This window comes from Ovis canadensis, chromosome 7 (genome assembly GCF_042477335.2).
Source record: "Ovis canadensis isolate MfBH-ARS-UI-01 breed Bighorn chromosome 7, ARS-UI_OviCan_v2, whole genome shotgun sequence".
In the NCBI taxonomy this organism is placed as follows: Eukaryota; Metazoa; Chordata; class Mammalia; order Artiodactyla; family Bovidae; genus Ovis; species Ovis canadensis.
Window position 1 is genome coordinate 64,856,660 of NC_091251.1, and position 21,630 is coordinate 64,878,289.

Below are 21,630 nucleotides of genomic sequence, written 5' to 3' on the forward strand. Positions count from 1 at the left end.
ATGACCAGCGCATTTTCTTGGCAAAACTCTATTAGTCTTTGCCCTGCTTCATTCCGTATTCCAAGGCCAAATTTGCCTGTTACTCCAGGTGTTTCTTGACTTCTTACTTTTGCATTCCAGTCCCCTATAATGAAAAGGACATCTCTTTTGGGTGTTAGTTCTAAAAGGTCTTGTAGGTCTTCATAGAACCGTTCAACTTCAGCTTCTTCAGCATTACTGGTTGGGGCATAGACTTGGATAACTGTGATATTGAATGGTTTGCCTTGGAAACGAACAGAGATCATTCTGTCGTTTTTGAGACTGCATCCAAGTACTGCATTTCGGACTCTTTTGTTGACCATGATGGCTACTCCATTTCTTCTAAGGGATTCCATGGAACAACAGACCGGTTCCAAATAGGAAAAGGAGTACGTCAAGGCTGTATATTGTCACCCTGCTTATTTAACTTATATGCAGAGTACATCATGAGAAACGCTGGGCTGGAAAAAGCACAGGCTGGAATCAAGATTGCTGGGAGAAATATCAATAACTGCAGATATGCAGATGACACCAATCTTATGGCAGAAAGTGAAGAGGAACTCAAAAGCCTCTTGATGAAAGTGAAAGAGGAGAGTAAAAAAGTTGGCTTAAAGCACAACATTCAGAAAGCTAAGATCATGGCATCTGGTCCCATCACTTCATGGCAAATAGATGGGGAAACAGTGTCAGACTTTATTTTTTGGGGCTCCAAAATCACTGCAGATGGTGATTGCAGCCATGAAATTGAAAGATGCTTACTCCTTGGAAGAAAAATTATGACCAACCTATATAGTATATTGAAAAGCAGAGGCATTACTTTGCCAACAAAGGTCCGTCTAGTCAAGGTTATGGTTTTTCCAGTGGTCATGTATGGATGTGAGAGTTGGACTGTGAAGAAAGCTGAGCGCTGAAGAATTGATGCTTTTGAACTGTGGTGTTGGAGAAGACTCTTGAGAGTCCCTTGGACTGCAAGGAGATCCAACCAGTCCATTCTGAAGGAGATCAGCCGTAGGATTTCTTTGGAGGGAATGATGCTGAAGCTGACACTCCAGTACTTTGGCCACCTCATGAGAAGAGTTGACTCATTGGAAAAGACTCTGATGCTGGGAGGGATTAGGGGCAGGAGGAGAAGGGGACGACAGAGGATGAGATGGCTGGATGGCATCACTGACTCGATGTATGTAAGTCTGAGTGAACTCCGGGAGTTGGTGATAGACAGGGAGGCTTGGCGTGCTACAGTTCATGGGGTCACAAAGAGTTGGACACGACTGAGTGACTGAACTGAACTGAACTGACTGAAAGAATGTAGAAAAAAACGTTTGTCCTTTCTTCCTCCTTGAGAATTCCAGATCCCTGTCTCTGCCTTGAGAGCCCCAGACTCCTTTCTCCTCCTCAGAGACCCTCGACTTCTTATCAATTTGCTTAGGAATTGACTCTCTCAGTGCCTTTTACAAATTCCTTTGCTATTATGAAAATAGGATCTCAAGAGGGAGAGAATTAATGTTTGTGTTTAAGCTGTCCTTCTTGAATTAGAATTCTCACCACACGTTTTAAATTGTATTCTTGCATTTACCGTGTGCCTTTGATATACGCCCCCCCCCAAAGTAAACAAGTGTTTTATCGTGTTTTTATAATTCAGTAGGCACCTATTCCTGGAGGAAGAAATGGCAACCCATTCCAATATTCTTGGCTGGGAAATCCCATGGACACAGTGTGCTACAGTCCATGAGGTCACCAAGAGTCAGACACGACTTAACTGAACTACAAGAACAGAGAGCTATTACATACTGTTAACTTCAAAAATGGAAGGATGTAGTCAGTTTTCTAATAACTGAAAATGAAGGGGAGTGACTGGGGAGGTAACACTTCAGAGTGACGTTGACATTTGAGCTGAGGCTTGAACAAGGGGTAAATTTTGGACTTGTTGACTGGAGAAGATATTGCACATGGAGTGACCTTAGCATGCACAGAAGTGCAGATCAGAAAGCTCAGTAAGCAGTAATTAGACTGTTGTGGGATTAGAGCATAGGGTGTTGGTGTATTTGTATGGGCAGGGGACAATTACAGGACACAAGGCTCGAAAGGCAAGCTGGGCTCAGATCATGATCATTCTGTGCCCAGGCATTCAATTGATTTTCTTTAGGCCACTGGCAGTAGCTTTTGAGTACAGCAGTAAAGAAAGCCTAAATTGTCTTTCAGATAAGTCACTCCAGTTACAGTAGGAAAGATAGATTTCAAAGATAAGATAGTTGACGTAGAGCCTCCTGCTAGGAAGCTATTAATTATAGTCTGAACCAGGACAGCAGAGGCCTGTTCAGGTCACATCTGATATCAGTTGTCTTAGCAGTACTCATTAAACATCTTCATTGTCTACCAGGTATTTTGTTAGGCACTGAGACTTTTTGTTTTTTTTTCTCTTAAAATGTTTTTCATGGCCTTCTTCCCTGTTCTCACTGGGACCATCAAAGGCAAAGCTCTCAACACTTTATGCCTGAGTTACTACAGCCACAGTCCCCGTGGACTCCAGGGTCTCTCTCTAGTCTTGTTTATTTTGTGTATCACTCACAAAATAATATTTACATGTGATCTTCATCATTTTACTTTTTTCCTTTGAAAACTTAATTTTCTCCCATACCAATCAAGTTTTGTTTTGTTTTTTTTTCCAATCAAGTTTTAGTTCATTTTCTGGATATCAGTGCCTTCAGCTTGGCTCTTCCCTAAATAACCAAATTTTTCTTAAGACTTTCTACCATAAAAATGTTATTAGTTGATTTTCCTAGAGCACACTCATTCTGCCCCCATGCCTTTCTCCCCTGTGATCTCCTTGCTGTGAGTATTCTCTGTATTTTCTTACTCAAATTCTTCCCATCTTTCAAGTTTTAGCTCAAGTGTCATCTCCCCCAAATATCCTCTACATCTTCCTAGAAAGGATTATTCTCTTATACTGTTTTTCTATCCCCAAAGCATATCTAGCCCTTAATTGTGGCTTCCACCCTCTTGTTCCTCCATGGTCACAGTATAGCTGCAGGGGTGCCAGCTGTCCTAACCAAGTTCCACATAGGAAAGAGGAGTACAAAGGGCAAAAGCAGCGGCTCTTCTAGCTGAGTCAGCCCCATTTAAAGAGCTTTCCCGGAAGTCCCACCAGTGACTGTCGCTAGACTGGCCTCTTTGGTCACCACTAGGTGCAAGAGAACTTTCTTAGAGAGTCTTACTGAGAGTTTCCCCGTCCATCACTAACTCCCAGAGTTCACTCAGACTCACATCCATCAAGTCGGTGATGCCATCCAGCCATCTCATCCTCGGTCGTCCCCTTCTCTTCCTGCCCCCAATCCCTCCCAGCTTCAAAGTCTTTTCCAATGAGTCAACTCTTCGCATGAGGTGCCCAAAGTACTGGAGTTTCAGCTTCAGCATCATTCCCTCCAAAGAACACCCAGGGCTGATCTCCTTTAGAATGGACTGGTTGGATCTCCTTGCAGTCCAAGGGACTTGCAAGAGTCTTCTCCAACACCACAGTTCAAAAGCATCAATTCTTCAGCGCTCAGCTTTCTTCGAAGTCCAACTCTCACATCCATATGTGACTACTGGAAAAACTATAGCCTTGACTAGACGGACCTTTGTTGGCAAAGTAATGTCTCTGCTTTTAAATATACTATCTAGGTTGGTCATAACTTTCCTTCAAAGGAGTAAGTGTCTTTTAATTTCATGGCTGCAATCACCATCTGCAGTGATTTTGGAGCCCCCCAAAATAAAGTCTGACACTGTTTCCACTGTTTCCCCATCTATTTCCCATGAAGTGATGGGACCAGATGCCATGATCTTTGTTTTCTGAATGTTGCACTTTAAGCCAACTTTTTCACTCTCCTCTTTCACTTTCATCAAGAGGCTTTTGAATTCCTCTTCACTTTCTGCCATAAGGGTAGTGTCATCTGCATATCTGAGGTTATTGATATTTCTCTCGACAATCTTTATAACAGCTTGTGCTTCTTCCAGCCCAGCGTTTCTCATGATGTACTCTGCATATAAGTTAAATAAGCAGGGTGACAATATACAGCCTTGACGTACTCCTTTTCCTATTTGGAACCAGTCTGTTCTATGTCCACTTCTAACTGTTGCTTCCTGACCTGCATACAGGTTTCACAAGAGGCAGGTCAGGTGGTCTGGTATTCCCATCTCTTTCAGAATTTTCCACAGTTTGTTGTGAACCACACAGTCAAAGGCTTTGGCATAGTCAATAAAGCAGAAGTAGATGTTTTTCTGGAACTCTCTTGCTTTTTTCGATGATCCAGCAGGTGTTGGTAATTTGATCTCTGGTTCCTCTGTCTTTTCTAAAACCAGCTTGAACATCTGGAATTTCATGGTTCACGTATTGCTGAAGCCTGGCTTGGAGAATTTGAGCATTACTTTACTAGTGTGTGAGATGAGTGCAATAAAATTAATAATAGGTTAAAATCCCATCTGTATTTTTACATGCTTGCAAGTATTTAAAGTTTTGAAATTGTGTCTTTTATTGTATTTCAGAAAAAAATGGGAAAATAAGAAACCAAATCCACTTTGTTGTTATGGTAAAACTTAGAAAATGGTTGACATGTGATGAGTCTTGGCTTTTGTATTAAGTTTCACGTGTTATTTAAAATACATTGTAAGGAACAAGAATTAGGAAATGGCAATGTTTACAAGCATTTATTTCTTCATGTCTGTGGCTTGATGTTCACTTCTTTAAAAATTGAGAGTAGAGTTGATTTACAGTGTGCTAGTTTCTGGTGTATAGCAAAATGATTCAGTTATACACACAAACACCCAGGTATGTGTGTATATATATATTCTTTTCCATGGTAGGTTATTATAAGATACTGAATAGAGTCCCAGTGTTCACTTGTTTTTAAGAAAAGGTTGTTTTTTCCTTACTTAGGTTCATCCTCAGCAACACCGGCTTCTATTTGAAGTGTTTGATGAAAATCGATTGGTAAGTCCTACCATACAAACATAAACTGTGAAGCGAGGGTATACTTGAGTAACAAGCAAAAGTAGGCCAGGAATCTGTGAAGTGAGAGATGCTTTTGAGGTGGTTATGGAAAGACTGGGCAAAGTGGTGAATAGAATTATTTTCCCCTGCCTTTCCTGGTGCTCCTCTCTGCTCTTCTTTTCTCCCTGGCACCTCTCCTGATTATCAGTTCTCAACAGATTTCATGGTCTTCCTCAAGGTCTCTCACGACAGGAGATACAGAAAAGTCAGCCTCTTGGCCTGACCTTTCTGCACACTTATGCTGGTACCCTGGTTGATAGTCCCAGCCTCAGGAGCCTTCCCCTCCACACTCCAGTGGAGATCTTGAGGTTGCCTGTATCCAGTTAGGACATCCCATCCTCTCCCTTATCTCCACTCTTCTATTGAATACAAAGGAAACCTCTCTAACTCATGAAATTAAGTTCTCTAAAGAATTGCAGGTGTTCAGATACACAAAAAGCAAATATAACCTGTTTTTATTTTTATAAAAGGATAGTTGTGATTCCTAATTTCCTAAAGACTGTCTTGAAATCCTACCCTCTTCCTAATTTGTCTTGAAACTGTATTTCAAACCTTTTTAGCATTTTACATTTACATTTTAAACCTGTAAGATTTGAATATGGAGGCATAACAACAGTGTTATATAGTCAAAGCTTATCAATTACTAAACAGAAGCACAGCAAGAATTAAAACAATTTTATTCATTTTGTAGCTAACATAGAAACTAGATTTATTAAAAACTCTATTTTTAGTGTTGGACTATATAACACTTGGTTTTATAGATGTGATAACTGTACTAGTAACAGAAGATATTGGAGAAGGGAATGGCAACCCTCTCCATTCCATGCCTGGAGAATTCCACGGACAGAGAAACCTGGCAGGGTACAGTCCATGGGGTCGCAAAGAGTCAGACACAACTGAGCTACTAAGCTCAGCACAGCACAACTGAAGACATTTAAGATGAAATCATTAATTAGTATCATTATAGGCAAAGGTACTTTTTATGCAGCCAAGGGAGACTTCATCACTAACTTGGCAATCTAGTTTTGTAAGGCTCAGTGACAGATGATGATTTGCTTATCATTTGGTTAGTCACAGAGCTTTTTATTTTCTGTTTGTATTTTTGCCTTTTTAAAAATAAAATGGAGAATGTTTTCATTTTTTCCTTCTGTTGCTACAGCTCTGTTTTCCTTCTGGATGGGACCAGGTAAAATTTAGTATTGGTGTTTTGTAATCATGAAATAAACATACAAAAATATGTATACTATAATATTTATCTTAAATAATAAGACAAATATCTGTATGTTTATTATTCAACTTAAGAACTTGAACATTACCAAAATCTTCAAAGCATCCTTTAACCCTTCCAAAAGCATCTCCTTTTTCTCTCCCACAAGTAGTAACCACTGTCCTTAAAGTTGTGTTTATCATTTCTTTGCTGTTAAAAAAATTTTATCATGTATACATGTATCCCTAAAAAACATAGTGGTTTCCGTTTTCATATTTTTGGATTTACTAAAATAGTAGCACTGTGAATACTTTCCTCTGTGACATGCTTTTGGCTTAAAATGATATATTTGTGAGGTCAGTCTATAAGAACATATTTCACAAATGCATAGTTTTCCCTTCATCTGCAAATGCTGTAATACCTCAATCTATGTATTTATCCTCCTTAATAGAGAGTGTTGTTTTCAGGTTTGTGCTATTACCAATTGATAAATATTCTTGCTGTGTTTCCTGATACACATGTATGATTGTATCTCTAAGGTTCATATTTTGGGCTTGAATTGCTGGTCATGGTATTACTGTGTTATTTTTCCTGTTGTTCGTGATACCAGTGGACTTTCTCCTTGATTCTTGGGCACATCATTGGTGAACTGTTTTATTTGAATTATTTGCATATTGTACACAAGGAGGGATAGCTCATGCTGATGCTTTCCACCCTGTTTATAGTTCTCTAGTCTTTTTGCCAGTAATCTTAGTATGGTGTAACTCTTTATTGATGAAACTAATATTTGTCATGCTCTGATTAGCATTAACACTCCTTGAGCATTTACTGTGTATAGGGTATATACAGGGTGTCATGATATGTCAAAAGAAAAAAAGCATTGCTTACAATATTAACAATGGATTTTTTCTAAAAGTAAAAAGAAAATAATGCATTGATCAGCATATTATAGATCCCTATACCAAAGAGTCAGAATTCCTTGTAGTCCAACTTGTGTTTTGGTATATTAGCTTATAACTCTAGACAAATTATTTAATCCTTCCGAAGATATTTTCTCATGTTTAAAAAATAGGGGTAACAGTATTTGCCCTACCTATATGATAAATACATTATGAAAATAAAATGAGATAGTAGCTATTAAAGCACTTTAAAAGTTTTCATCATTAATATAATGTGTGATTTAGAGTTCATGGACTTGTGCATTTATGGTTGTCTGATATGTGAACCATGAACTTCCTGATGTTCAAGCTGGTTTTAGAAAAGGCAGAGGAACCAGAGATCAAATTGCCAACATCTGCTGGATCATGGAAAAAGCAAGAGAGTTCCAGAAAAACATCTATTTCTGCTTTATTGACTATGCCAAAGCCTTTGACTGTGTGGATCACAATAAAATGTGGAAAATTCTTCAAAAGATGGGAATACCAGACCACCTGACCTGCCTCTTGAGAAATCTATATGCAGGTCAGGAAGCAACAGTTGGAACTGGACATGGAACAACAGACTGGTTCCAAATAGGAAAAGGAGTACGTCAAGGCTGTATATTGTCACCCTGCTTATTTAACTTCTATGCAGAGTACATCATGAGAAATGCTGGACTGGAAGAAACACAAGCTGGAATCAAGATTGCTGGGAGAAATATCAATAACCTCAGATAAGCAGATGACACCACCCTTATGGCAGAAAGTGAAGAGGAACTAAAAAGCTTCTTGATGAAAGTGAAAGAGAAGAGTGAAAAAGTTGGCTTAAAGCTCAACATTCAGAAAACGAAGATCATGGCATCCGGTCCCATCACTTCATGGGAAATAGATGGGGAAACAGTGGAAACAGTGTCAGACATTATTTTTGGGGGCTCCAAAATCACTGCAGATGGTGATTGCAGCCATGAAATTAAAAGACGCTTACTCCTTGGAAGGAAAGTTATGACCAACCCAGATAGCATATTCAAAAGCAGAGGCATTACTTTGCTGACTAAGGTCCGTCTAGTCAAGGCTAGACGGTTTTTCCTGTGGTCACGTATGGATGTGAGAGTTGGACTGTGAAGAAGGCTGAGCGCCGAAGAATTGATGCGTTTGACCTGCGGTGTTGGAGAAGACTCTTGAGAGTCCCTTGGACTACAAGGAGATCCAACCAGTCCATTCTAAAGGAGATCAGTCCTGGGATTTCTTTGGAAGGAATCTTGCTAAAGCTGAAACTCCAGTACTTTGGCCACTTCATGCAAAGAGTTGACTCATTGGAAAAGACTCTGATGCTGGGAGGGATTGGGGGCAGGAGGAGAAGGGGACGACAGAGGATGAGATGGCTGGATGGCATCACTGACTCAATGGACGTGAGTTTGAGTGAACTCCAGGAGTTGGTGATAGACAGGCAGGCCTGGCGTGCTGCGATTCATGGAGTTGTAAAGAGTCGTACATGACTGAGTGACTGAACTAAACTGAACTGATATCACATTTTGTGTGTTAATTATAGTATGCCATTTTGGGCATACATGATGTTCAGTACTCTGTTATGCATTAGAAATATAGTTTTTCTCAAGAAGCTCACTTTACTAGCAAAAGGGAACAAGAAGTAATTGAGAGTGGTGCGCATCATTGTAATGCTCTGATTTGTTGCTGGTCCTGAAGTGTACAGATTACCTGAGATGTCATAGAAGCTATAGCCGTTGATGGAATAACAAGCTTGATTGTGCAGCAGTAAATTGACTTGTGCACTGTAAATGTCATTTTACCTTCTCCTGCAGCATTCACAACTAAGTTAGAGACACATCCCTTTCCTAGAAAGATTCTCTTTGGAAATGTATGGCAAAGAGCAAATATACTTAAGGAGAAAGAATTTCTAATATTCTGGAAAATGTTTGCAATATAAGTGATATGTTTTCAGCCAATTTTAAGAACCTGGGGATTATAAACTATCATAGTTTGGTAATGGTGTTATTGAGGGTGATGGGATGTTTGAGAATGATGTGCCTTTAAATGAATTCTACATATACCAATACAAAAGTTAGTGCTTCTGTGTCACTCAGATCAGTTCAGTCGCTCAGTTGTGTCCGACTCTTTGTGACCCCATGGACTGCAGTACACCATACTTCCCTGTCTATCACCAACTCCCAGAACTTTCTCAAACTCATATCCATCGAGTTGGTGATGCCATCCAACCATCTCATCCTCTGTTGTCCCTTTCTTCTCCTGCCTTCAATCTTTCCGAGCATCAGGGTCTTTTCCAATGAGTCAGTTCTTCACATCAGGTGGCCAGAGTATTGGAGTTTCAGCTTTGGCATCAGTCCTTCCAGTGAATATTCATGACTGATCTCCTTTAGGATGGACTGGTTGGATCTCCTTGCAGTCCAAGGGACTCTCAAGAGTCTTCTCCAACACTACAGTTCAAAAGCATCAATGCTTAAGCACTCAACTTTCTTTATGGTCCAACTCTCACATCCATACATGACTACTGGAAAAACCATAGCTTTGACTTCGTGGACCTTTGTTGGCAAAGTAATCTCTCTGCTTTTTAATATGCTGTCTAGGTTGGTCATAACTTTTCTTCTTCAAGGAGCAAGCTTCTTTTAATTTCATGGCTGCAGTCACCATCTGCAGTGATTTTGGAGCCCAGAAAAATAAAGTCTCTCACTCTTTGCATTGTTTCCCCATCTATTTGCCATGATTTTAGATTTTTGAATATTGAATTTCACTCTCCTCTTTCAGTTTCATCAAGAGGCTCTTCAGTTCCTCTTCACTTTCTGCCATAAGAGTGGTGTTATCTGTATATCTGATGTTATTGATATTTCTCCTTGCAGTCTTGATTCCAGCTTGTACTTCATCCAGCCCAGCATCTCTCATGATGTACTTTGCATATAAGTTAAATAAGCAGGGTGGCAGTATACAGCCTTGATGTACTCCTTTCCCAATTTGGAACCAGTCAGTTCTTCCATGTCCGGTTCTAACTTGCTTCTTGACCTGCATACAGGTTTCTCAGGAGGCAGGTAAGGTGGTCTTATGTTCCAGTCTCTTTAAGAATTTTCCACAGTTTGTTGTGATCCACACAGTAAAAGGCTTTAGTATAGTCAATGAAGCAGAAGTAGATGTTTTTCTGGAATTCTCTTGCTTTTTCTGTGATCCAATTTCTGGTTTCTCTGCCTTTTCCAAATTCAGCTTGAACATCTGGAAGTTCTCGGTCACATACTATTGAAGCCTAGCATGGAGAATTATGAGCATTTCTTTGCTAGTGTGTGAGATGAGTGCAATTGTGCGCTGGTTTGAGCCTTCTTCAGCATTGCCTTTCTTTGGGATTGGAGTGACAACTGACCTTTTCCAGTCCTGTGGCCACTGCTGAGTTTTCCAGATTTGCTGGCATATTGAGTGCAGCACATTAACTGCATCATCTTTTAGAATTTGAAATAGCTTGACTGGAGTTCCATCACCTCCACTAGCTTTGTTTTTAGTGATGCTTCCTAAAGCCCACTTGACTTCACACTCCAGGATGTCTAGCTCTAGGGGAGTGATCACACCATCATGGTTATCTGGGTCATGAAGATCTTTTTGTATAGTTCTTCCATGTATTCTTGCCACCTTTTCTGCTTGCCATCTTCTGCTTCTGTTAGGTCCATACCTTTTCTGTCCTTCATTGTGCCCATTTTTGTATGAAAAGTTCCCTTGGTATCTCTAATTTTCTTGAAGAGATCTCTAGTCCTTTCCATTCTATTATTTTCCTCTATTTCTTTGCATTGATCACTGATGAAGGTTTTCTTTTCTCTCCTTGCTATTCTTTGGACCTCTGTGTTCAGATAGGTGTATCTTCCTTTTCTCCTTTGCCTTTCACCTCTCTTCTTTTCTCAGCTATTTGACTTCTCCTCAGACAACCATTTTGCCTTTTTTGCATTGGTTTTTCTAGGGGACGGTCTTGATCACTGCCTCCTGTACAGTGTCATGAACCTCTGTCCATAGTTCTTCAGGCACTCTGTCTATGAGATCTAATCCCTTGAATCTATTTGCCACTTCCACTATATAATCGTAAGGAATTTGATCTAGGTCATACCTGAATGCTCTAGTGGTTTTCCCTACTGTCTTCAGTTTAAGTCTGAATTTTGCAATAAGGAGTTCATGATCTGAGCCACAGTCAGCTCCCAGTCTTGTTTTTGTCACTGTATAGAGCTTCTCCATCTTCGGCTGCTACCCAAAGTGACATGTCTGTGTCACTACCCAAGAGCTATGTCTGCACACATCCAGTCTCTGAAGCCTTAGGAGACTCCTATATTTCGTATTCTAGGTGGACATGCTGTGCATCTCAAATTTAGTGGTTGTGTTAGTCAGGGTTATCCAGAGAATAAAAACCAATAGGATACACATACATGCACACAGAGAATGAGAGAGGGAGAGATAATGAGGTGGGGGGGATTGATTTATTTTAAGGCATTGGCAAGTCTGAAATCCGTGAGGTGGTACCGGCAGGTTGCAGATTCAAGTAGGAGTAAGGCATCTGAAATCTGTAGGGCAGGGCAGCAAACTGGAAGCTCAGGCAGGGTTTCTTGTTACAGTCTTAAGGCAGAATTGCTGCTTCCAGAAATCTGTCTTTTTTCTTAAGTCCTTTAACTGATTGAGGGCCACTACCACCCACTCCAATATTCTTGCCTGGAGAATCCCATGGACAGTGGAGCCTGGGAGACTATAGTCCATGAGGTTGCAAAGAGTTGGATATGACTGAAGTGACTTAGCATGTACACACAACTTATGGAGGGCATTTTGCTGGATTTAATATCTACTGATTTAAATGTCAGTCAAATCAAAAAAATAGCTCCATAGCAACACTTGGATAGGTGTTTGACTCAAAACTTAGCCAAGTCAACATGCGCAATTAAGCGTCACAGGGGTCAGTGACCTTCAGAGTTCTAGTCAATGATTAGTGTAATCCTGAGCCTGTCCGTAGGGGTATATAATCACATTTATCTTCTGTGTAGATAATCAAAAACTAAATATCTCAGAATGTGGGGTCCTGAGCTTCTGTCTAATCCTAAAATATGACCTGTTTCATTCTAGAATATAAAATGCTATATGATTTGCATAGATTCCTCCCAAGTGCGGTCTGCTATCACTCTCCAGCTCTTCTCCCCTTGAGGTTAGGGTTGATACTCCTCTCTTGGCATCTCTTTGGCCAGGAGGCTACATCTTATCCCAGGTTCTCCAGGTTGCACACTGCTCTATTAGTGGTACAGATCCTGTACAGTCCCAGACCAGAGTTAGTAATGCAAACTGTTTAACCTTTCTAGAATTGAAACACAACCTAGAGTACAAGGAAGTGCATTTGATTTTCATACTTTTCCTTGGCTGAAGCCCTCTTTGCAAATGTTTCAAATATTCTGCCTTCTTGTCCAGCTGCAGTATTTTGCTATTTCTTTAGAAGTGGTAACTAGATCTATCCACCATCCATCCAGCCTCATCTCTGGTGTTACTTGGTGCTTACATTGTTCCAGCGTGATCTCAGGGGAATCAGAAGATATGCTTAGTTGCGATCCTGAAAGCTTGAAATGTAGTTAGGGGACATGAAGCTGATATTTATAGTGAAGCTACTGTAGCTTTACTATAAGAGAAAGAGAAAATGCTTATTCAATTAATTATTTTAACACCCAAAAGAGATTTGCTGATAAACTGGAATTTTTAGACTACAGGCATGAGTGGTTGATCTCATTGATTAGCTTATTACAAATAATCCATTTATTGAGTCATCCCTAACTTAATTCTAGAAGGAAAGCTGAAGTTTTTTTGAAGGCATAGTAAAAAGATTAGGACTCTTTCTTCTATAAAGAAAAAAAGATTATAAAGGAATATGTACTGAAGTCTATAAAATCATAATGTAGATTATACCAAACCAAAAGAGCATAACAATTTTATTACTAAGTTTACAACTGTACACATTCTAAAACATAGTAGTATCTCATTCTAGTCAGAAATAGAATCTAGTAAATTCCATATTTCTGTTTTGTCCTGTCTTAATTGATTAAAAATGCTGTTTAGAAAATTATGATTGAGAACAGATATATCCTAAGTTTTCTTTTTTAAACAAAGTGCAAGTATATGTTTTACATATTTGCTTTTACTTAGGAAAAAAAGCTTACTTAGGAAAGTACAACTTGGGTGTAGTACCATGTGGTGTAAACAACTGAACTATTTTACTTTTTACTTTCCTATGAATGAGCCAGTATATATTTATTACTGGAGTTCCAGCTGTAAAATTCAGGTAAGAAGTTTAAATATACCCTAGAGTATTATTTAAAAATAAATGTGTTTCTTTCAAATAGAATACCAACCTTGGTCTATGACATTTAGGGGAGAAATTAAAATATTAAACTTTTATTACCTAGTAAACTGAAAATAAAGTAAAGGTTAAATAAATACAAAGCAGAAAAAAATGTATATATATACAAAATCACAACGTCTAAAAGGACAAACAGTTTACTGTTCTCTCCTGCGGGAGCTTTATCAGCAGTAGTAAGTAATTCCATCTTTAGGTCAGTGCTAGTACTCAAAAATGTAAACAAGTATGTACTTTGTCTATATAAAGAAATATGCCATACGGTTTATACTTCTTTATAGATATCAAACAACTAAATGAATTGTTTCAATGCACCAGTAGGGGCCAGCAAAGAGCTCTTAGAGTTTTTCAGAATAGAGTTGGCATTGAGATATGTTTATTTGATGTGTTAAATCCTTTTTAGACTTCTTTACTTACCACAACACTCTCTTAAGTGAATGAATTGCATAGACAGTGGAATAAAATATCTTGTGTGCTCAAACTATATTGGGGTATAGTTTTTCTGTCTAATCTGCATATATTTTTAATGGAATGTTTGCTTAGGCTATTTCTTGGCAGAGTTTTAATAGTCAAAATATAAATGGAATCATTTAAAGACTGTACTGCTTGGCTGGAAAGGCCTTAAAATTACAGGAGAAAATGCTTGGTGACAGCTTCTCACAAACGTTTTTTTCTCAGACCTATGCTCAATTTTTGCAATGGTATTACTAGGCAAATTTTGTATTTCGATCCTTCAGCTTTCACTTTTTATAAGTACGTAGTGTTTTGGAAACTAAAATATTTATGTTTGGTTTAATGCTAAACTTTTAATTCACCCCCGCAGTTTTGGTGTTTCCAAATATATACAAACATTTGAACTTTCTCCTTTTAAAAATATTAACAGTCTATATTCCTTTCTACATTTACTAAGTTGACTGGATTCCTAGTATGGCCACTATTTGGAAATGCAATCCTTGATTTGATACTCAATTACATGGAGTTTCGTTCCTACCAACTTCCTGTAATTCTATCCCTATGGGTAAAAATATTAGTGGTCAAACTCTGCTGGAGAAAGTATAGGCACCGTGATTCACAGAGTTAAATGTTCATTTAGTAGAGCTGGAGTGAAAAAAATACTGTTTCAACTTGAAATGCTAGAAGATTGTTGTTCTTGTGTTACTCATTCATGCAAATTGGAGAAGGTATAATTGAAACAAGGTTGGCAGTGTTTGAGGCAGTGTGCTGCAGCTGAGCTCAGCTTAAAGGTCGCTGGAAATCAAGTGCTTTGTAAGTGAAGGCATTTTGACTACAAGCGATTCAAGACATTTTGGAAACGTCAGTCTCAGGAATGGGCCGTCTTTTTCTTTCATATGCTATCTGGTCTTTAAGATTTTGCTTAGGATAAAGACTACTACTTCTGAGCTCTTTCAGGCACACAAATGATTTTTTCTTTTGCTGCAGTGCAGCTGCTTCTAGCCTGTCTACCGACAGAGATCTTTGTTATGACTCTCAGCCCTTAACATGTTTGGAAATGAGAACAAATGGCACAAAGCTTACGATTGCACTTTGCAGCCAGAAGAAGCAATACTTATCCTTTGTCAGAAACCTCCGGAGATGATTTGGATAGCAGCATTCACATGTGCTTCACGAGACCAGCACGGATTTCAACGGCGAACGTGGTTCAAATGAAGCTGACTCCCAAACAGACTGCATTAGCTCCGTTAATAAAGGAAAACCTTAAGTCTCGGGAAAGATCATCTTTTCCTTCACCTGAAAATGTTCATAAAAAGAGCAGCTGTCTGCAGATATCATTACAACCAACAAGGTACAGTGGATGTCTTCAGTCTGGCAATGTCTTAGCTGATGGTGATGATGCTTCATTTACTTGTGTCTTAAAGGATGGCAGTGCTGTGGTTGATAACGAACTGAATGCCACGGATGATGGTAACCTCTTAAGCAGTCCTGCCATTTGCAGTGGTAGTCTTGGTAACTTTTCAGCCAGTGAAAATGGGTCTTACAGCAGCAATGGTAGTGATTATGGGTCCTGCACAAGTATCACCAGTGGAGGTTCATACACCAACAGTAGCATCAGTGACAGCAGTGGTTATACTTTTCCACCAACTGATGATACCTTTTTTGGTGGAAATTTATCTTCTGACAGCGCCTCCAATAGAAGTGTGCCAAACAGGAATACTGCTCCATGTGAAATTTTCTCAAGTACAAGTACAGTTCCCTTTGTCCAGGATGACTTGGATCATGGACTAGAGATTATGAAATTGCCAGTGAGCAGGAACTCGAAAATTCCACTAAAACGTTGTTCATCCTTAGTCATTTTTCCTAGGAGTCCTTCAAATACACCACCAACTTCTCCAACAAGTACAGGTACTCTTCCAAGCAAAGGATCCTATCAGACCTCACACCAGTTTATTATTTCTCCTAGTGAAATTGCCCACAGTGAAGATGGCACTAGTGCTAAGGGATTTCTTTCAACAGCTGTCAATGGACTTCGGTTATCCAAGACAGTCTGTACTCCCGGAGAAGTAAGAGACATACGACCTCTTCACAGGAAGGGCTCATTACAAAAGAAAATCATTATTGCAAATAATAGTCCAAATCAGACTGTCTGTGAACAGCCATCTGAAGGATATTCTTGTGTTTCACTGCATTTTACCCAACAGAAAGCAACTGCATTAGATTGTGAAGCAGCAAATGGTGATTGTAAACCAGAGATGTCAGAAACTGAGCTTAATTCTGATCCAGAGTTTATTAAGCTTATGCATAGGACATCTGCATGTTTACCATCCTCCCAAAATGTAGATTATCAAATAAATATCAGTGGACAGTTGGAAAGACCAAATTTACAGATAAACAAAAACCATGCTCTTTTACAGAGAAGTATTTCATTGGGGGGAACTTATCCAAATGTTTCCTGTTTATCTAGCCTTAAGCACAATTGTTCTAAGGGGGGACCATCTCAATTACTCATAAAGTTTGCATCTGGAAATGAAGGTAAAGTTGATAATTTAACCAGAGACAGCAACAGAGATTTCACAAATGAACTACCTAATTCTTTAAAGCATTCTTATAAGGTAAGTTTCCTTTGGTTTTGGAAAATGTTAGTTTATACTAGAATAGCTCTGTGAAATATTTGGTAAAATTTATTATAACTTGGCTGCTTTATATATTTTCTTGGTCCTTAGCTAGCAAGTACTTTGTAGTCATGAATTTGATATTTGTGAATCTGAAAAGTGCCTAATAGTTTTTTACTCTATTTATTATTTTATCAGCATACAAAATATGCATTAAAAAAAAACCTTTCCAAAGTGATTTAAGCCATAAAACATTCTGTAGCATAAGAACAGGCTTTAAATAATAATTTTTTAATAATATTTTGCCTTAGTATATTTTCCCCTTGAGTGGCATGGTGTTTTAAAGTCTAACTCCGTATTTCATTCTTATTTTCAAAAATGCTCATTTAGTATTTATTTTAAAGCATTATAAATGCTTTAAGCATTAAGCATTTTGAAAAAAAAGCCCTTTTAAGCCCTCTTTAAGCGTTATGAAAAAAAGTAAAATATAGAAAGCCACTTAAAGTATTAAACAGTAAAAAGTCTACTTAAATGTGAAACTTTTCTTATAGGTGAACATAGAGAAAATATTTCTTTGAAATACATATATTTATTTGATCATTGATAAAAACTATTATACTGAATGTTTAAAGCAGAGGAAAAATAAATGGTATTTGCATTTGTATATACCCTTAACCACAGGAATTTTGTTCCACCCTGTTTTTCTTTAGCTACCAGTTAAGGGTGCCTTCTAAAATGTAACTCATTCTTTCAATAATATTGAACTCTAAATTTTATATTTTTATGGTTTCAATTGCTAGGCATTTTCTAGTTATCTTATTAATTTGTTAATTTTGCTTTATTATAGTAGTAATTTAACTCCAGTGAATCTTAACCAAAACAGTTTTTTAGTGTAATTTGGCCATTCCAGAGTATTTTAAGTGTTTTGAACTTGAATGGATTTTTCAAATTTCTGTGTTTGGAAGATCTTGCCAGATTTTAGGAAATTTTAAAAGAAGTATTTCTGACTAAACCAATTCTAGATGACAGTACATGATAGTTTGAGGCAAAGAAACTTATCTGCTTATCTGTGTTTATATAACACTTACTATCAAAATTAAAGTGTTTTTTTAAATTTCTGGGCAAATAAAATATTAAATATTTGCTAATTTGTTTTTTCTCTTTTGAAATCTGATGAATATAATAATTCTTATTATCAATGCCCAGATGTTAATATAAGCAACTACTTTACTGAGGATGAATAAAAATCACATTTCATATTCTGATGTATGTTTTAGAATTATTAATTTTGTTTGCAAAACTTTTAAAACACTAACTGTTAGGAGATTATAATCCATTCAATTATTTTGTCTTCTAATAAAAGCAATTAAGTGATACTGTGAAAAAACACATTAGTAGTTTGCTAATTGAATTACATGTACCTTATAAATTTATTTAACATTTAATGAAATAATTAACCTGATACAAATAATTGACCTAGAAATATTTATAAAAATATTCTTTAAAGAATTGATTTTGTGGTAATATTATAGTTTGTTGTTGTTGATACTTTTGAAAAAATGGTCTTTTTAATGTTTTAAAATTAAATTTGACTGCCTTTTGTGTGGCTAAAATATATACTTTCACTGGTTTTTCTTTAAAATTGAGTAAGCTAACTGAAACATATTTTGTGACAGCTGAATGCCTAGCTTTCTGCAGATTCTATTTTTTGTTAGATTATTCAATTATAAAATAGTTCAAGTGTGTAATTTGCTGGAAAGCTCTAAGTTGTTCTTCCTCTTAATGTTTATTAAACAACTTTTTATATAAGAATTGTAAACAACATAGGACCATTAAACAACACATACTAGATCTAAATTGATCTAATTGATTAGTGGTAAATTAAGGGCTTGTTTTAAGAGGAAAATAGTAATGTTGTTTTTTCTAAACATAGCAGTGACAACAATAATGGGGTTTTAGAAATAATCCTGTGTTTATCAATAATTATATATTAATCTAATTATAGTGTTATATTGTAACTCACTTATAAATAAACAGCTCCCAAAATATTTCCCATGACTCCAGTTAGTCTGGGTTAGTATTATGATATGCTGAGTCTGGATTCACATTTAACAAGTTGATATTAGAGTAGCATTTAGTAATGTCAGCTATCTGTACCCAGCAGCCGTGAAATTAAATCACTGCTTTGGTCAGGGACCCTGGTTTCTAAAACATGAAGAGGTCTACAGATTCTTTTCTTCAGTGTTTAGCGTCCAGTCTCTAGCAGAATAGTGTCCAGTCTCTAACTCTATAATCAACAGCTCATTAATAGCTAATTAGTTCAATCTAGTGAGAACTTTTATATGTATCTGCAACTTGGTTCTGTGTGTTGTTTACAATTTAGAATGAAGAAGAGACTTTGTAACCTGCATGATCATGTTTATTTCACTTATTTGGCTTCAAAGGATGTACCAATAACTGGCATATATTTATTGTATGTACTTTTTGAGAGACGATATTACTTTTGTAAAGGCTTTATAATCTGGAAGTAGGCATTTGACATTTTAACACTGTGTGTCTTATCAGCTTGATCAAGAGAGAGATTAAGTAGGTGAAATGGTTTTTATTCAGTTACAAAAATTACCACTAGATTTCTAAAATCTGTGTAATTGTTAGTTTACTCTGTTATTGTTTCACTTTCCCCTATCTATGTTTTAAAAATTTCCTGTGCTGTTAGGATGCTCAGAAATTTCATTGCCCTGTTATTTTAAATACTTCAACATTTGCCCCAGCTTGTTAATGTCTTCCATTCTTCATGTATATGCATATTTTTATCAGAAAGTTTGGCTTTACATTTTTCTTTTTATTGTAAAGGTTTTTGTTTATTTTCTGTTATTTAATCTCGGATAGGTAAATTGCTTAAGCCTGGTATGGTAGAACTTAAAAAAACTGTCTCAATTATTTCAAAGCCTTTAAAACTAATCTCAAGATTGTACATTTCAATAATATATTTAGTTGTTCTTCCCAAAATAACTGTTTTAAATATACACTATTTTCAGTGTTCCATTATTTTCTGTCCTCATTTTATTAACTTTAGCAGGATATTTAGAGACATTTGGTTACGTTTATTTTGAACACTTAATCTTTCCTATAAAAATCAATATAGTTTATAAATATTGACTCTAAAACTGTGATGCAACAATGTTAATGACCAGTTTTAGAAACTTGGCAAGAAGTATGTGCTTGTACATGTGCATTTCTTAGAACTGAAGAACTAAAATACTAATTTCAGGGTGGTTCAGGGAGCTAAATTGTTTTCTTCAGAAATATTTTGCATTTCTCTGGAGATGTTTCTTTAATTCATTCATCTAGCACATGTGTGAGTGCCTCCTGTTTGCCAGGCATGGACTCAAGCTCTGGGAATAAAAGATAATAAAGTACAATGTCTTCCTGGGCGAAATCCCATTCTCCTTAGAGACATATTGGTAGACAAGAAAAATCTCAGACTAAAATGTGATGTGCTGAAATAGAGCTGTATATGAAAAAGTGAGAAAAATGCAACAATATTTGTCTGAAGGAGAGGACTGGGTTGGTAGTCAAAGGCTTCACAGGGGAGGTGACATTTGAGCTGAATCCTAATGGGTGAGTTGGAGTTCCCCAGGCAGAGAATCAAGGAGGATATTTAGGGCAGGGATTCTCAATCTCAGCACTTTTTTGTTGTGGAGGGCTGTCCTGTGTCTTGTAGGATGTAAGCAGCATCCCTGGTGTCCATTTACTCAATGCCAGTGGCATCATCTCCCTCAGTTGTCACAATCAAAAAATGTCTCTGGACATGGCCAAATGCCCGCCAGGGGCAAACCTGACTGCTACTGGGACGCATTGCTGTAGGCAGAAGCAAGCACACATACAAGGCTGGAGGTGTGAAAGGACCGCACTGTAAGCAGTTCAGCATGACTGGAGTACACAAGAGTCCAGGATGTGGTCGATGGTAACTCTGGAAGTGGTGGGAGTTCCGTTGCGCGGAGCACCTCATGCTGAAGGAAAGCAGCGTGTCTCCTGCCGATAGACAACAGTTAGGCGATGGAAGTTGTTATTGAGAGTGTAGCGTGCCTACTTTTGTGTTTTTAGATGATAATTTTTTTTTATGACACCATGGATTATAAGTGAATTAAACTTTTCTTCACTTGGCCAACCAGGTGAATAGTGATGGCATGAACTAAGATAGGGAATTCAGGAGAAGGGGCCAGATTGGGAGGGCAAAGAAGAAACCATGAATTATTAAGTTTTTGTCCTGAGAAGTTGCCCTGATAGTACTGCTGTCAAGTAGGGTAGTTGGAGATATGGGCTCTGGCTCAGGAGAGGAGTGAGAGCTGGAAATGTAGCTTGGGAGTTAAGCATCTAGTCAGACTTCGGTAAGGATGGACTGGAAAAAGCATGATAGTGAGATGGGAGGAGTGATAAATCAGAGTTCTGGGGGCTACTAACTTGGGAGAAACAGTGGAGGAGGAGATAAAAAGGAGAGTAAGAGTCACTAGAGGGGCAGAGAGGCCAAAGGAGCTTAGAGGCCTGAAAGAAAAGAGAGTGGAAAATTCAGGGCGGGCAGCACACAGTGCCATGGAATTTATGTGTCCACTGAGTGTAGGAGGTCTTCATGACTTTACTAGGAGTAGGCTCAGGAGGATAGTGTGAAAGCCTGGATGAGAAAAGAATGAAAGAGGTAAGGAAGCAAAACAGGCATCGCTTGTTTGCTCAGTGTCACAAAAATAGTCATGAGTTAGTGTAGACAAGGTTTATATTTAATGGCTACAATGTAGAGGACATGCATGGTGTTAGGCAGATATAATTGCATAAGACGAATTGTCTGTTACAAGAATATTTCAGCCTGTTCTCTAGGAGAAAAAAAGTTCTGTAGCTCCCTGTTATTTCACCTTAGAACAAGAGAATAAGTGAGCACAGGCAGAGAAAACTGAAGTGGAGAGTCAGCAATATGAAATGAAGGGAAAAAATTAGGAGTGAAAATGTGAGATGGCCTATGA

At 37.8% G+C, this 21,630-nt stretch overlaps 1 protein-coding gene across 4 annotated transcripts in view; it reads left to right on the forward strand.

Annotated features, from left to right (window-relative positions):
* Nucleotides 1-21,630, forward strand: part of NEDD4 (NEDD4 E3 ubiquitin protein ligase) — a 144,837-nt gene that overhangs the window by 37,819 nt on the left and 85,388 nt on the right. For 2 of the 4 annotated variants that reach the window (XM_069596442.1, XM_069596445.1), the window contains exons 5-6: nucleotides 4,928-4,981; nucleotides 6,201-6,227. In XM_069596442.1, the coding sequence (XP_069452543.1) occupies nucleotides 4,928-4,981; nucleotides 6,201-6,227 (81 nt within the window). The remainder of the gene's footprint in view (nucleotides 1-4,927; nucleotides 4,982-6,200; nucleotides 6,228-21,630) is intronic. The other 2 variants (XM_069596443.1, XM_070292488.1) reach the window with 1 other exon arrangement.